Consider the following 13,148-nt stretch of genomic DNA (forward strand, 5'->3'; position numbering starts at 1 on the left):
GACGTATTTCTGTAAAGTTGCATATAGTAAATTATTTTTTGAAAAATAAGGTCATAAAGAAGTCTCACTTCTTACGTGTGTACACTAGTACACGCACACATTTTTTTTTGTTAAGGAAATTCCTATGGGAATGAGATGTTTCACCGCGTTAAAGCCTGTTACTTTTTTTTACTTTTGTTAATTTTTATTTTTATTGTTAGCCTACTAAGTATCTCTGGACACTTAATATCGTAAAATAGCTCTATTACGGCGTGAATGACAGACAAACTAACACACTTTCTATTTATAATATTAACCATATTAAAGTTTTATTTCTGTACATTAAAATTATTTACAAATTAATAGTTTAAGATCTTTTGCTACTGATTATATTACAAACTAGATTTCCGCCCGCGGCTTCGCCCGCGTTTTCAATGAAAAACTCGCAATTCCCGTTCCCGTGGATAAAACCTATCCTATGTGTTAATCCAAGTTACCCTCTATATGTGTGCTAAATTTCATTGTAATCGGTTCGTTCGTATTTGCGTGAAAGAGTAACAAACACACACATCCTCACAAACTTTCGCATTTATATTAGTAGGATATTTTTTTTTATTTCTCTCTATCCATACCTAACTAGCTGCTGTAGATTGCTCTCAGCGGTGTTTGGCCTCAATGGTCCCACGGGGGCAAGGGCCACTTTCACCTCGGGCCAACCGTCACATTTGAGTTCTCCTGTCAATTTCTCCGTTACGCATGTCACGTGGAGACGCGCGCGAAATCTAGAAAAAAATGGAAAAAGAAGTTAAAAGTAGGTAAGTATGTATTTTTGTAAATTTTTAAATATTGACAAAATTGAATTTTTGCTGTGTAAAAATTACAGGAATAGGGCGAACCGAAATTTAAAAACTAACTACTTTTTATGTATGTAAAAACAATATAAATTGTCTGGAAGAAATCGCTACTAAGCGATAAGACCGCCGTATGTTATAATGTATCCGAGGTTAAGTCTCAATTTGTAAATTTAGAGAATAAAGCATGAATATGTAGTCACAAATTCAAATTCAAATTATTTGCAAGAAATAGAAATAGAAATAGAAAGCGTTTTATTTGCCACCATGTAACTCTTAGTAATTAATACACAAAACAGAAAAAAAAAAAAGATAGTAATGGAGGCAAAAAGGACTCCCCGTCAGCAAAGCAGCAACCATTATTTAAAATGTATTGCTGCACTGATTTTCAGAGGAGACCACGTGACTGTACAGATGCAATGAGTCAGTATTAAATGATACATATAATTATGGAAATGTGTTTATGTAGCATAGGTAGAGAAAAAATATAATGTGCAGCTTAATTTTATTTTGCGAACAGTGGGAGAGTGTTAGATATTATATAAAATACACAATAAAATACCTTAAAATGATCAATGGCTCAAATATGTGGCGACGGGCCGAACTCCTATCGGTAATTGCTTCTGATGCTGGAGCAACAAAAACCTCAGACGTTTTTTAAAACATGGCACTGAAGAAAGATTTCGTAAAGGGGGAGGTAAATTATTCCAGCACTTTGAAGCAGCATAACGGAAACTACCACGAAATGACGAAGAGAAATGTTGCGATAGCTTAATGCTTCCGGAATTAGCGAACCTAGTATTATAATCATTTTTGGCCCAGTCAAGTTTATGATGCAAGTACGCAGGTTTACCATTCTTAACAACACCGAACAAAAGTACGCTAAAATGTAGTTCTCTCCTGAAAGTCATAAATAGCGAGTTGGATTTGTTAAGAAATGGAGAGATATGCGCTCTTCGAGGGATACAATAGCAAAAACGCGCACAAGCATTATGGACTCTCCTAATTACGCGTTCGGTTCTTGCCAATAATCTTGTCCCATATAGTGCATCTGCATAATTAAATTTTGATAAGATCAAAGTTTCACAAAGCCTCACACGTAAATCTTCACTTAGAAAATCACGCACTTGATACAGAATTTTAAGCCTGTAAAAACAGTTCTTCGCTATTTCGTGAACGTGGTCCTCAAAACGCATACCATCATCCAGTATGACTCCTAAGTTACGCGTCGACACAACTCTCTCAATCGGTTCAGATTTAATGTGCAAAACTGGGTTATACGATAAAACTTTCTGGATCATCGTTTTTGTTCCCAACACCATAAATTTGGACTTCATTGGATTGAGAACTAGAGAGTTAGAGTCGGCCCAACTAGATATTCTATTTAAGTCATCGTTGATCTTCGCAATTACTAAATCAGTCTGGCTTGGATGAAATGAGATGTATAGCTGTAAGTCATCCGCGTATATATGATATTTACAGTATTTAATAGAATTAATGATATCTGCGGTGTAGAGTACAAATAAAATTGGTCCCAGGATCGATCCTTGTGGTACGCCTCTAATTATTTCAAGTGGACATGATAATTTTTTTTCACCAGAGGATGTAGTAAGCTCCACAGATTGCGATCGACTAGATAAATAACTTTTAAACCAACTTACGGTCGCGGGGCTAAAGCCATAGAAGGATAACTTGGATAAGAGCATATTTATATTAATAGTTTCAAACGCACGAGAGAAATCAAGCAAAACCAAGATTGAGCTTTGACCTCTATCCTGTTCCGATATAATGTTGTCTATAACGTCAATTAGCGCAGTGGTAGTGCTGTGTGATTTTCTAAAGCCAGATTGATATATCGGTAGAATGTCATTCAGTTCCAAATAAGATTGGATCTGCTGGCACACCACCCTTTCAAAAACTTTTGAAAGACTGGGTAAGATGCTGATTGGCCTCAAGTCTTTCACGCTTTCTGGGTTCGTTTTTTTAGGAAGTGGACGGATTATGGCGTATTTCCAACAGTCCGGGAAAGTACAAGTCTCAATAGATTTATTAATTAAATGTGTTATTACTGGTAATGTATTACGAAGGGTGAGTTTTACCATTTTAAGTGAAATTCCGTCGGAGCCTATTGCATTAGAGTGTAGAGAATTTATTATTTTACGAATACACGATTCATCGACTGCAGTTAATTCAAAAATTGAAGAGGAGAAACAGTTACTACGGAAATAAGTTACTTTGGAAAGATCTACTACGCCGTTACCTGGAACATCTAAAAAACATTTATTTATCGCATCTGGGTCGGTAAAAATTTTAAGATTTGGCAGATTTAATTCTTTTCTATCTTTATAGGCTATAGTTTTCTTAATATTTTTCCATAAGGAGCGCGAGTCGTTAAGCTTCGAATTTATATTAAAGTTAAAATAAGCACGTTTTTCATTGTAAATTGATTCATTAGTAAATGCTTTTAATTCTTTATATTTAATTTTATCGTCAATCGAACCAGATGCTTTATATTTGTGAAATGCATCATTCCGAAGTTCCATCATTTTTTTTATTGGAAATGTCACCCAAGGCAGGGACTTATCCTTCTTTTTGAAAACTCTCTTGACCGGAGCAATCGAATTAAATATATGAAGAATTGTCTCGTTAAAAATATTCACAGCATCATTAATGTTAACACATGACCTAATATTATCCCACTCTATTAAATCCAAAATTTCTTCCAACTCCAAAGGTATAATATCATTCAAGGGTCGAAACTCATACCACGACGGTTTATTCTTCAAGGGCTTATTAATTTTAAAATCAAATGTTATAAATGCATGACTGCTCAAATCGGGAATATGATCAACATTTAGGTTGAAGATGTTAATATTAGTGCACACCAAGTCAATTAAAGACTGACTATGACTCGTGAAATGTGTCGGAGTATTCACGCTTTGAGTAAGATTTGAATATTTAAAGAAATTATTGATTTTTTGAGATTGCAAATTGTTTTCAATTAAATTGACATTAAAATCTCCAACCAAGATTATGTTTTCGAACGCAGTAAAACACAGTAATGAGTCTGCTAGACCGTCCAAAAAAGTATCAATTTCCAGCCACGGTGGCCTATACGCAGTACCGATCACCAATTTAATGCCTAAACCCTTGATGCTTATCCACATCTGCTCTACAGATGGCGTCTCCGGATGAACAAGCTTGCTAACATTTATATTTTTACCCACATAGAATCCTACTCCACCACCCCTCGAACGGATACTGGACGGGCGAGGTATGTGCATTAATCGGTAATTCGACAAAATGGGAGCTCGATTATCCTCACCTTTGTGCAGCCATGTCTCGTTTATTGCCATTATGTCTACTCGGTGATGATCCATAGCTAATGAAAACTCATCGTGCTTATTACATAATGAGCCTGGATTAAGGAAGCCAATTTTAAGTAGTTTGTTAATCATTGTTTAATAATATAATTTAAAGCAATGTTTATGCTTAAAGTTCTTAATTTGACTAGGCATTCTGATACGATCAAAAATAAGGAAATAACAATATTCAATGATAATAATGATGTGAGAGACATAATGTACATAAAACATATACATATACCATATAGATATAAAATGATCGAGTGTGTAAATGTGGCAATGAGGTGTTCCTTTAATTGAACTGTGTTTTTAGAAGAAACAATAGAATTCATAAAATATAATGTTAAAACAGCGCACGTAGTATCTCCGCCTGGAAAAGCCATTTCTGTCCCCACACTATCAGTGTATACAAATTCAAAAAAGATAACGCAGAATACAAAGTATTTAATAACTGAAGATGTAATAAAAGATTTCGCATCTACGACAAAGCAAAAGATTATACAATTCAAATAGAAAGAGATCCAAAAACCAAAGGCAGGTCTTCTTCAGAGCGAATCCGTTTCGAAGTTGAGTCAGGGTTACGGCGAGCATAAATACGACCTTCTTTTGTCCAAATATACTTCCAACCACACCTGCGACCCTCCTCACGTGCTTTGTGGAATAGATAACGGTTGAATTTAGTTAGACGCTCATTTACATAGAATTTTTGCGGAGTTCCCGGCAATTCCATTCCAGATGTATCAACTCCTCGTCGGACTCGTGCTTTGCGAAGAAATTCATCACGCAATGAGCGGCGGCACAGACGCACTGATATAGGTCTGCGGGACAGCGTCCCAGTGATATCTCGCTTATTATTATTAGTGCCACATCTATGTGCGCTAACAATCTCTTTTTGGTCTATTTGAATGTCCAATTTAGCGGCGACTAAAGATACGAGATGGACAACGTTTTCGCCTTCTCTTTCTGGAAGGCCGGTGATCTCGATATTAGTCAACAACATTTCCTGATCACGGTCATTCAATTCAGTCTTCAGCTTAGAAATGCTATCAGAAAGGGATTGAGTAAACTCACTATTTGTTCTTGTATCGTTCTGGCTTTCAAGCGTACTCACTTTAACTTCAACATCATCTAATCGTTGCTTCAAATCCGAAATCATAGTCATCAGTGTGTCCACCCGCGAGCCAATATTGGTAAGCTCGAGACGAAAACAAGACAGTTCATGTTTCAAATCACTCCGCAGCAGTTTGAGCTCTTGCAGTACACTGACCTGCACATCCGATGTTCCAGCCGGATCCTCCAAGGATACCCCGCTCAAACTTTTGACAGGGGTTTCAGTGTTGTCTTTTCTTGGCTGTTTGCTTATGCACATAGGACACACCCAATTCGGTGGCAACTTCGATGTTTTCGAAATTTTTAGACAAATTCTGTCATATAAGCTGTTGCATCCAAGACATTTCACTCCATCAGTGGCGGATACGAATTTACCGCAAGCCGAACACTTCGACATCGTGCAATAGCAATTATTTATTTTATTTAAAATTTCTTGATGGGGAAAATAAAATCTGTATCTGGCAACACTTTATTTTTTTAATTGACGGTAGATCAAAAAAAAGTAACAGTCAGTAAATGTTCCACTACATCAATCTTGATGCAAAATAGTTTTTAACTTTTACTTTTAAAAATAACAAGTTCACTCACAAGAAAGGATTATAAATATGTGATTTTGTGCACTCAAAACTATGGATATTCGGTAAGCTAGCAATAATCAATTTTAATTAGCTTTAACGCGTCGTACTGTCATTACGTCCGTACTGTCACTCCTACTACTCTCCTACTACTAAAAGCAAGAATGTAGTTACAAATTATAGATGTTTTAATTACCATATTATGTGGCTAATACATTCTACCCATCGATTGGGTGTGCAAATATTAAAAAATAAAGTTAATTAATCTAATTATTTAAATGTACACACAATTCAATTTTCACAATGACACGAACACACTACAATTTACACGATTATATCACACACAATTCAGTTTACACTACATATTAACATGTAAAATTAAATTGTAATATTGACATGATTTTAAAAGCAACTATGGAGTTTCTTGCCGGTTCTTCTCCATAGATACTGCTATCCGTATCGGTGATAAATGTTAAAAATGTTATGAGTTATGACGATTTAAAAGTGCTTTTATAAGAAGACTATAATTGAATAAATAAATGTTTGAGCACAAACCAAATATCTAGATATATGTCTGTGTGTTTGAGTTTGAAATGTATGAGTTTGAGTTTGAATAGATAAACAATAAATAAATAAATAATAATTACCTGTTAACATTAACTCTATAATGTGAGACTTCCACTTTATCCCCCATTTGGCTGAAGGCTTTAAGCTGGAATGCGGGTGTCGCTTCGCAGTCGCAGGTGATCGTCTGGAATTGGTGAAAAATAACTATAATATACATATTATATACTAGCGCCCCCCGGCGCCGCCCCGGCTTCGCACGTGGTACATATTTCGCAATAAAAGGTAGCCTATCTTCTTTCTCAGGGTCTAAAGATTATCTGTCCCCAATTTCATCAAAATCGGTCCAGTAGTTTATGCGTGAATACCATACACACGTATACATACACACAAACCATTCCTCTTTATAATATGTATTAGTATAGATAATAAAATCGAGGAAAACTCCTTGGGGCGTGATCTACAATCGATATCGAAGCTAAATATGCATAGTTAATAGAATTTTTGTCTGTTTGTATGTCCGGGCAAAACTCAAAAAGTACTGCAAGTATTTACTTCAAATTTCAATTATCAATTTTTTGGACGATTTCGAAACAGTCACTTAGTAACTCAAGGATTCGAACCCTGGACCACCATTCTCACATCAATCATTGCACCAATTCAATCATGAATATAAATTGCATTTAATATAGCACTGACGATTCCCAATTAAAAGTGAAAGGCACTTAAGTTACACATAAGTACATGTCACCATTTTAAGTTAGGCTAAGTAATTTGTTCGCTTACTCACGACATACAACGCAATCCATTTATACATATAAATAAAACTTGAGTGTCTGTGATTTCAACATAATATTATGTGTATTCTTAATAGTTCTGTTTATTAAACTGAAGCACATGTACTCGATTGTAAAACAAACTAACTGAGTTAATGTGTAACGGCTCAATCGATTTGAATGTATCTTACACTGGAAGATAGAAATCTAAGTGTTGTCACATAACCTTATCTCTATTTTTATATAAAAATTCTCGTGGTAAACATTGTGTAAAATTAAAATTATCGAAGCGAAAAATTGACTCCCACATGAATGAAGTCGCGGGCACAGTATAGATAAAATGTTTTTAAATTAGTGTACCTACACATATTTTGTTTGAAAAATATGTGCGATATCCATTTCAAAACAAATAATATAAAAAAAAATGTTTGTCTGTATAGTCGGTCTACTGACGAGTGACGATAGTTGAACGTGACAACGTCCGATTGTGCTTCTTTGTCGCTCGTTCCGCGCTCTCGCTTGCACTTCAAGCCTACATGGAACGCCTCAGAGCGAGGTAAAGCCGCATGAGTCATGTTTTTTCGTGCGTGCAGCCGGCTCTATCGAATTATAAGACGTTGTCACGTCAAAAAAATAATTTACCACTCAAAAATTGAAGCGTGGTAAACTTTTCATTTTATGCGGACGAAGCCACGAGCATGAGCTAATAAATAATAAGTAATTTGATCAACTAGTACTAGCCCAGTTGTCAATCTAAAATCAGGTTTATCTTACTATATTAAGCCCGCGGTTTCACTTATGTGATGAACTATACTAATCCAGACTTGTTAATACCTATCAGCTATCTCTATGAAAAATTTCATCGAAATCCGATCATCAATTTTGCATAATAGAATAACAAACCCATCCTCACATTTTGCACATTCCATCACATTTTCATCCTCACACAATTACTTAAAAGGCTTACTAAAACATTAATATAACGGTTTTACATTACAATAAAACCGATATTATGTGCCGAAAAGGAAAACATACAGCATTGTTATGAAGAAGCAGTGTATACTCAACCATAGATACGGAATGATTTCCATAGACTACATACAACCTCTAGTTCCAATTTATTCCGCTAGACGTCGTCGCTGTCACCAGCAAGGTGATGGGGGAACCAAATTCATTTTTCGAATCATAGTCTTCACCAGGAAGGACTTCCTGCAATGCTGTATGTTTTCCTTTTCGGCACATAATATCGGTTTTATTGTAATGTAAAACCGTTATATTAATGTGCCTCTGGAAAACATACAGCATTGTTATGAAGACGTGTTTGTTATCTGCTGGTGAAATAAAAAGACACAACGCTATGATGAATATAAATATAAAATAAAACTCCTACTTATGTTCTTATTTTTATTTTCTATCATTCAAACAATATATAGTATTTTAAATGTTTTCTTACTTGTAATCACTAAATCATGTCACATAAATATGCACAATATTTTAAGTTTAATTAAATTCAAATAATATACTATTTTAAGTAGCCTTTAACTTTGAATCAATATACAATCAATATAACGTTACAATATTCTACAAAAATATACACAATTTATTTGTTTATTAATTTTCATTGAATCTATATTCTATGATAATGTAAAAGTATTAAAAATCAAATTTCGATTATTTTCATTAGATAGTTCAATTTCACGACAATAATGTTTAAAAAATGTATTGGAAGATTTCCAATTTCCTCGTGATAATATTTCGTCTATAGGCTGATTCTCCAGCCATCCTAATGATGCTACCGCAGATCTACAGCTGCCTGGAGAAGCATTTATTCCGCTGTCTCTGAGTACAGAGCGTACCCAATTCCCAATGACTGTACGGGAAGCAGCTTTAGTTTTATTACCGAATGTTATGAATAGGTTTTTTAAATTATTAGCTTCACTACGTTTTGAATAACTCTTTTGTATTAAAAGCCGTACAAGAGTAACTGGACAGATGTTTTTATCCGGATGTTTCGCAAGTTTCCAAGCTGATTGACGAGAACTATGAGTATCTGTTTTTGAACCAAAAGCTGGTATTAGGTAGATGTTTTCACCATTATCAAAGAAACTGTTATCCGATATATTTAACAATGTAAGGTCATGAACCCGTCGGCCCGAAGCCAGTAATAATATCGTAGCTGTTCTACGAGAAATATCAAATAGGGTATCCTTTAGCGGGTTAGACGAGAGCCATTCAAGAACAGTTCTCGGATCCCATGTAATCAACGGTCTAACAGCCTTAGGATTACAGGCACCAATTGCTTTAAGGGTATGTTTAATAATAAAATTTGAAAATGACTCTTTTTCTATATGAGGACCGCAGAATGTTAAAATAGCTGATTTATGGACCAATATCGTGCTGTATGATAAATTCTCTTTGACGTTAAGATGTATTAAAAAACGGGCGATATCCGCTGGCTTTGGACATTTTGGATTTACTGAACAATTGACACACCAGGATAGCCATCTTCTGAGGGCTGGCGTATATGTTGATAATGTGGAAACTCGCCAGCTTTTCTTTAACAGGCTCTTTTCCTGCTCAGACCAATCTTTTATTAGTTCGCCCCACCCCCAATCCTCCAAACTTTCAAGGTTAATGTCTGCACTTGTGGTGGGGGTAACAGTGTTGTTACATCTATCAGCACTTCTGGCAGGTTCCTGATCTGGTACGGATGATCCAGGGCTCTGGCCTTCAGGTCCTGGAGCCAGAACGCCTTCGGCCATTCTGGAACCACTACAAGATACGTTCCCGTTGCACTGTTTAGATGTGCTAGCACCCGTGGTATGAGGCTTGGCGGTGGGAATACCCATGCTAGCTGATACTTCCATGGCCTGCTGAAGGCATCTATATAACTTGCTGATAGATCTCTGCAGTCTATCGACACGTATTCCTGTACTACTGCAGACTTTCTTGTGGCAAACAGGTCGATTTGGGGTTGTCCCCACTTCTGGAACACTTTCGCTGTCGCTCTTGGTAATAGATGCCACTCTGCTGGACGTTTTCCTCGTGATAGCCTGTCCGCTATTATATTGTACCGTCCCGGTAGGTAATATGCGCTCACCGTTATCTTGTAGCGGTCCACTATTTGTAACAACTTGGAAGTTAGTGTTAACAAGGCTATCGATCTCGTCCCCCCTTCTTTCCGAATATAAGCAATCAGTGTCCTGTTGTCCGACTGAATTAGAACGTGTGCATTGCGCAACAGTTCTACATTCTTTTCTATAGCCGTTACTACTGCGTATAGCTCTTTTTTGTTGCAATGCCACCTTCTTTGACGGACTGACCAGACTCCTGACATAGTCTTCCCATTCAATTGGGCTCCCCAACCAAAGTCCGAAGCGTCCGTCGCCAGGAAATGGGTGGCAGGTTTTTTGTGTATTGGCATGCTGTGCCGGGTAGCTCCGCGCCACCACGTCATCTCTTGTGCCACAATAGCTGGGACTGGCAGTTTCTGTCGCGATCTCTTCTTGTTGAAGCGTCGCAGAAATATCTGCATTCTGCGACAATGTAATCGGCCCCGCGGGATAACGAAATTTGCAAAATTCAGTTGACCCAAAAGGCATTGTAGTTCTCGAAGATTTACCTGTTGTATCTTCAGAACCTGAGCTATGGCGTTGTCTAACTTGTCTCTCCTTTTCTCTGGTAGTGACATAACATTTTTTGCAGTCTGCCATCGTATGCCTAAATATTCCAAGTCTTGAGTGGGGGTCAAAACCGATTTTTGGTAGTTTATCTGCCATCCCAGATATTCCAAGTGCCGCACGGCTTCCGCAGCCTGACGACATAACTTGGACTGGTCCTGATTGACCAGAAGGAAGTCGTCCAGATACACTAGAACTCGACAACCTTTTGCACGCAAGGTCTCCGCGACCCAACATGTTACTGAAGAGAAAAGGTACGGTGCTGACGCTAGGCCAAAGGGTAGGCACGTCATTTCGTAAAGTTGGAGCTGGTAACTTATTCTCATAAAAGGCCGGTGAGACTTGGCGCAGGCCAGGTGAAAATAGGCGGACGAGATGTCTAGCTTTATCATCCAGTCCCCAGGCTGGAGAAACTCGGGAACCGTGGAGTGCGAAATGAGGCGAAAGTGCTTTGCCTTTATAAATTTGTTCAGCTCCCGCAGGTCGAATATCGGACGCATAGTGCCGTCGCTTTTCTTCCTCAGAAAAAGCTTTGAAATAAAACTGGGAGTTCTTTTGGTGACGATCTGCAGTACACCTTGATCCAGAAGCTCCTGTATTGATTGAGACATTGCAGGGGACGGGGTTGTTGAATACTGTTTCATAATTTCCTTTGTTGGCCTTATTAATGGCGGTTTTTTTACCAGGGGCAATCGAAAGTGTGTTATTGCCGAAATTATAAACTTGTTCGCGCCCAAAGCTTGCCAACGGCTCTTGAAAGCTTTTAAACAACCCCCCCTGAAGTGTGTCGGATAGTCACTTCCTCTCTTCTTTGTTTCGAAAGGAATTATTTTTAGTTTGTTTAAAATTATTTGTTTTTTTAAAAGTACTTTGCGAATTTTTATATGTATCTGGAGTAACGTTTTTGCTCGAACGGTATTGAGCCTTGGAAGTAGAAGGTAACGAATTCTTGTACTTCTTTTTAAGTGGTTCCGTTTTTTTATAAATTTGTGATTGTGAGGGTAGTAACCAAAAGTGAGGACCGCCTAGCGATTGTATAAACGTTAAGAGTTTGGTCTTATTAAATAAATGTTCTTCGCTCGGAGGGATATTCCTAAGCGCGCTTTGAATATTTTTATCCCTAATTCCATCTAATAATCTTTTTCTCCTAATTTCGATACACTCCGCTCTTTTACCGCACACAATTTGTAATGTTTGTTCCGATAGCTTATATGACGGAGATGTAGTACCAAACGCGTCAGAAATTTTTTTAAAAAGATTATCTGGATTAAGTTCTGATTGAGAATTGTGGGCCCAATTAATGAGCTCCTGTAAGCCCGATTGTAATAGTTCCCTTTGCTGTAATAATGCATTTGTAATCGCGGCCATAATTTCTTCGGTTGATGATAAGAAATCTTTACCCTTGTTTAAAGAACACATTTCGTCATTAATTTTTAAACTACAAAAACCTGGCGCGGCTAGCATGTCCGTTAATGCTTTGGAATAGCGAATATGAGGCCACGTTGGCGAATTAAATTGTTGAAGCTCGATTAATTGACGTAATAATTTCTCATTTGCGGGCTTAAGAACTTTTTCCTCGTCAAAAACCGTTTTACATACGCCTAAATCTATTGATTTGTTTGCACTCGTTGATGGATTCGACAAAAATTCGATATTTTCGGTTGCGGGTACTTCAACATTATTATCAGACTCAATTATGTTTTGAGCACTTTGTTGCTGCATTAAATAATTTGTAAGAAAACTGACCTGGGCATATAGTGCGTCGATCCGAGGATCGGCGGTTACCTCAGTACTCGTTTTTTGTTTCTTGGTCGTCGGCACGTCGACCTCCGGGTCCGAGTCGCTGTCACTCGAACTTGAAGTACATTTCTTCCGTTTGTTGTCGCTCCGGCTCGCTGACGAGGGCGAAGCAGCAGAACGATGGCCTTCTGAGCCCGTCGGGGCCCCAGAAGGCGCCTCGAAGTCGTTGTTAGGTGGCGAATTCATTACGAACAGTAACGGTTGACTTTGAAAAATTATTAAATTATTCACACACTAGCACTTTTGAACACTTGTACACTAGTAATGCTTATTGAAACGACCGCCTATGGCGAGAGTACACAACGCTATGATTCGAAAAATGAATTTGGTTCCCCCATCACCTTGCTGGTGACAGCGACGACGTCTAGCGGAATAAATTGGAACTAGAGGTTGTATGTAGTCTATGGAAATCATTCCGTATCTATGGTTGAGTATACACTGCTTCTTC

The 13,148-nt window shown here is 37.5% G+C and overlaps 2 protein-coding genes across 6 annotated transcripts in view; both read right to left on the reverse strand.

Moving 5' to 3' along the window:
• LOC149896925 (uncharacterized) overlaps positions 1-13,148 on the reverse strand; it is an 83,934-nt gene that overhangs the window by 18,288 nt on the left and 52,498 nt on the right. For all 5 annotated transcript variants that reach the window (XM_090117113.1, XM_090117112.1, XM_090117109.1 and 2 more), the window contains exons 4-5: positions 6,528-6,631; positions 612-761 (exon numbers count right to left, since the gene is read on the reverse strand). In XM_090117113.1, coding sequence (XP_089973239.1) covers positions 612-761; positions 6,528-6,631 — 254 coding nt within the window. The remainder of the gene's footprint in view (positions 1-611; positions 762-6,527; positions 6,632-13,148) is intronic.
• Positions 8,626-12,886, reverse strand: LOC149896926 (uncharacterized). The gene is made up of 2 exons (XM_090117051.1): positions 11,770-12,886; positions 8,626-11,493 (listed from the first exon to the last, which is right to left on the reverse strand). The coding sequence occupies exons 1-2, from the start codon at positions 12,884-12,886 to the stop codon at positions 8,855-8,857; spliced, it is 3,756 nt and encodes a 1,251-aa protein (XP_089973177.1). The 3' UTR covers positions 8,626-8,854.

Source organism: Colias eurytheme, chromosome 27 (assembly GCF_061535395.1).
Source record: "Colias eurytheme isolate Ceu_HAF_F1 chromosome 27, ilColEury1 Martin Lab GWU primary, whole genome shotgun sequence".
In the NCBI taxonomy this organism is placed as follows: domain Eukaryota; kingdom Metazoa; phylum Arthropoda; class Insecta; order Lepidoptera; family Pieridae; genus Colias; species Colias eurytheme.

Bases quoted from the DNA above. Each gene is read 5' to 3' on its own strand.
- LOC149896926 (XM_090117051.1), bottom strand. From the start codon at position 12,886: ATGAATTCGCCACCTAACAACGACTTCGAGGCGCCTTCTGGGGCCCCG. The intron at 11,494-11,769 runs GTACTTTTAAAA...CAATCAATACAG, and splicing joins TACATATAAAAATTCGCAAA to GAGCTTCTGGATCAAGGTGT.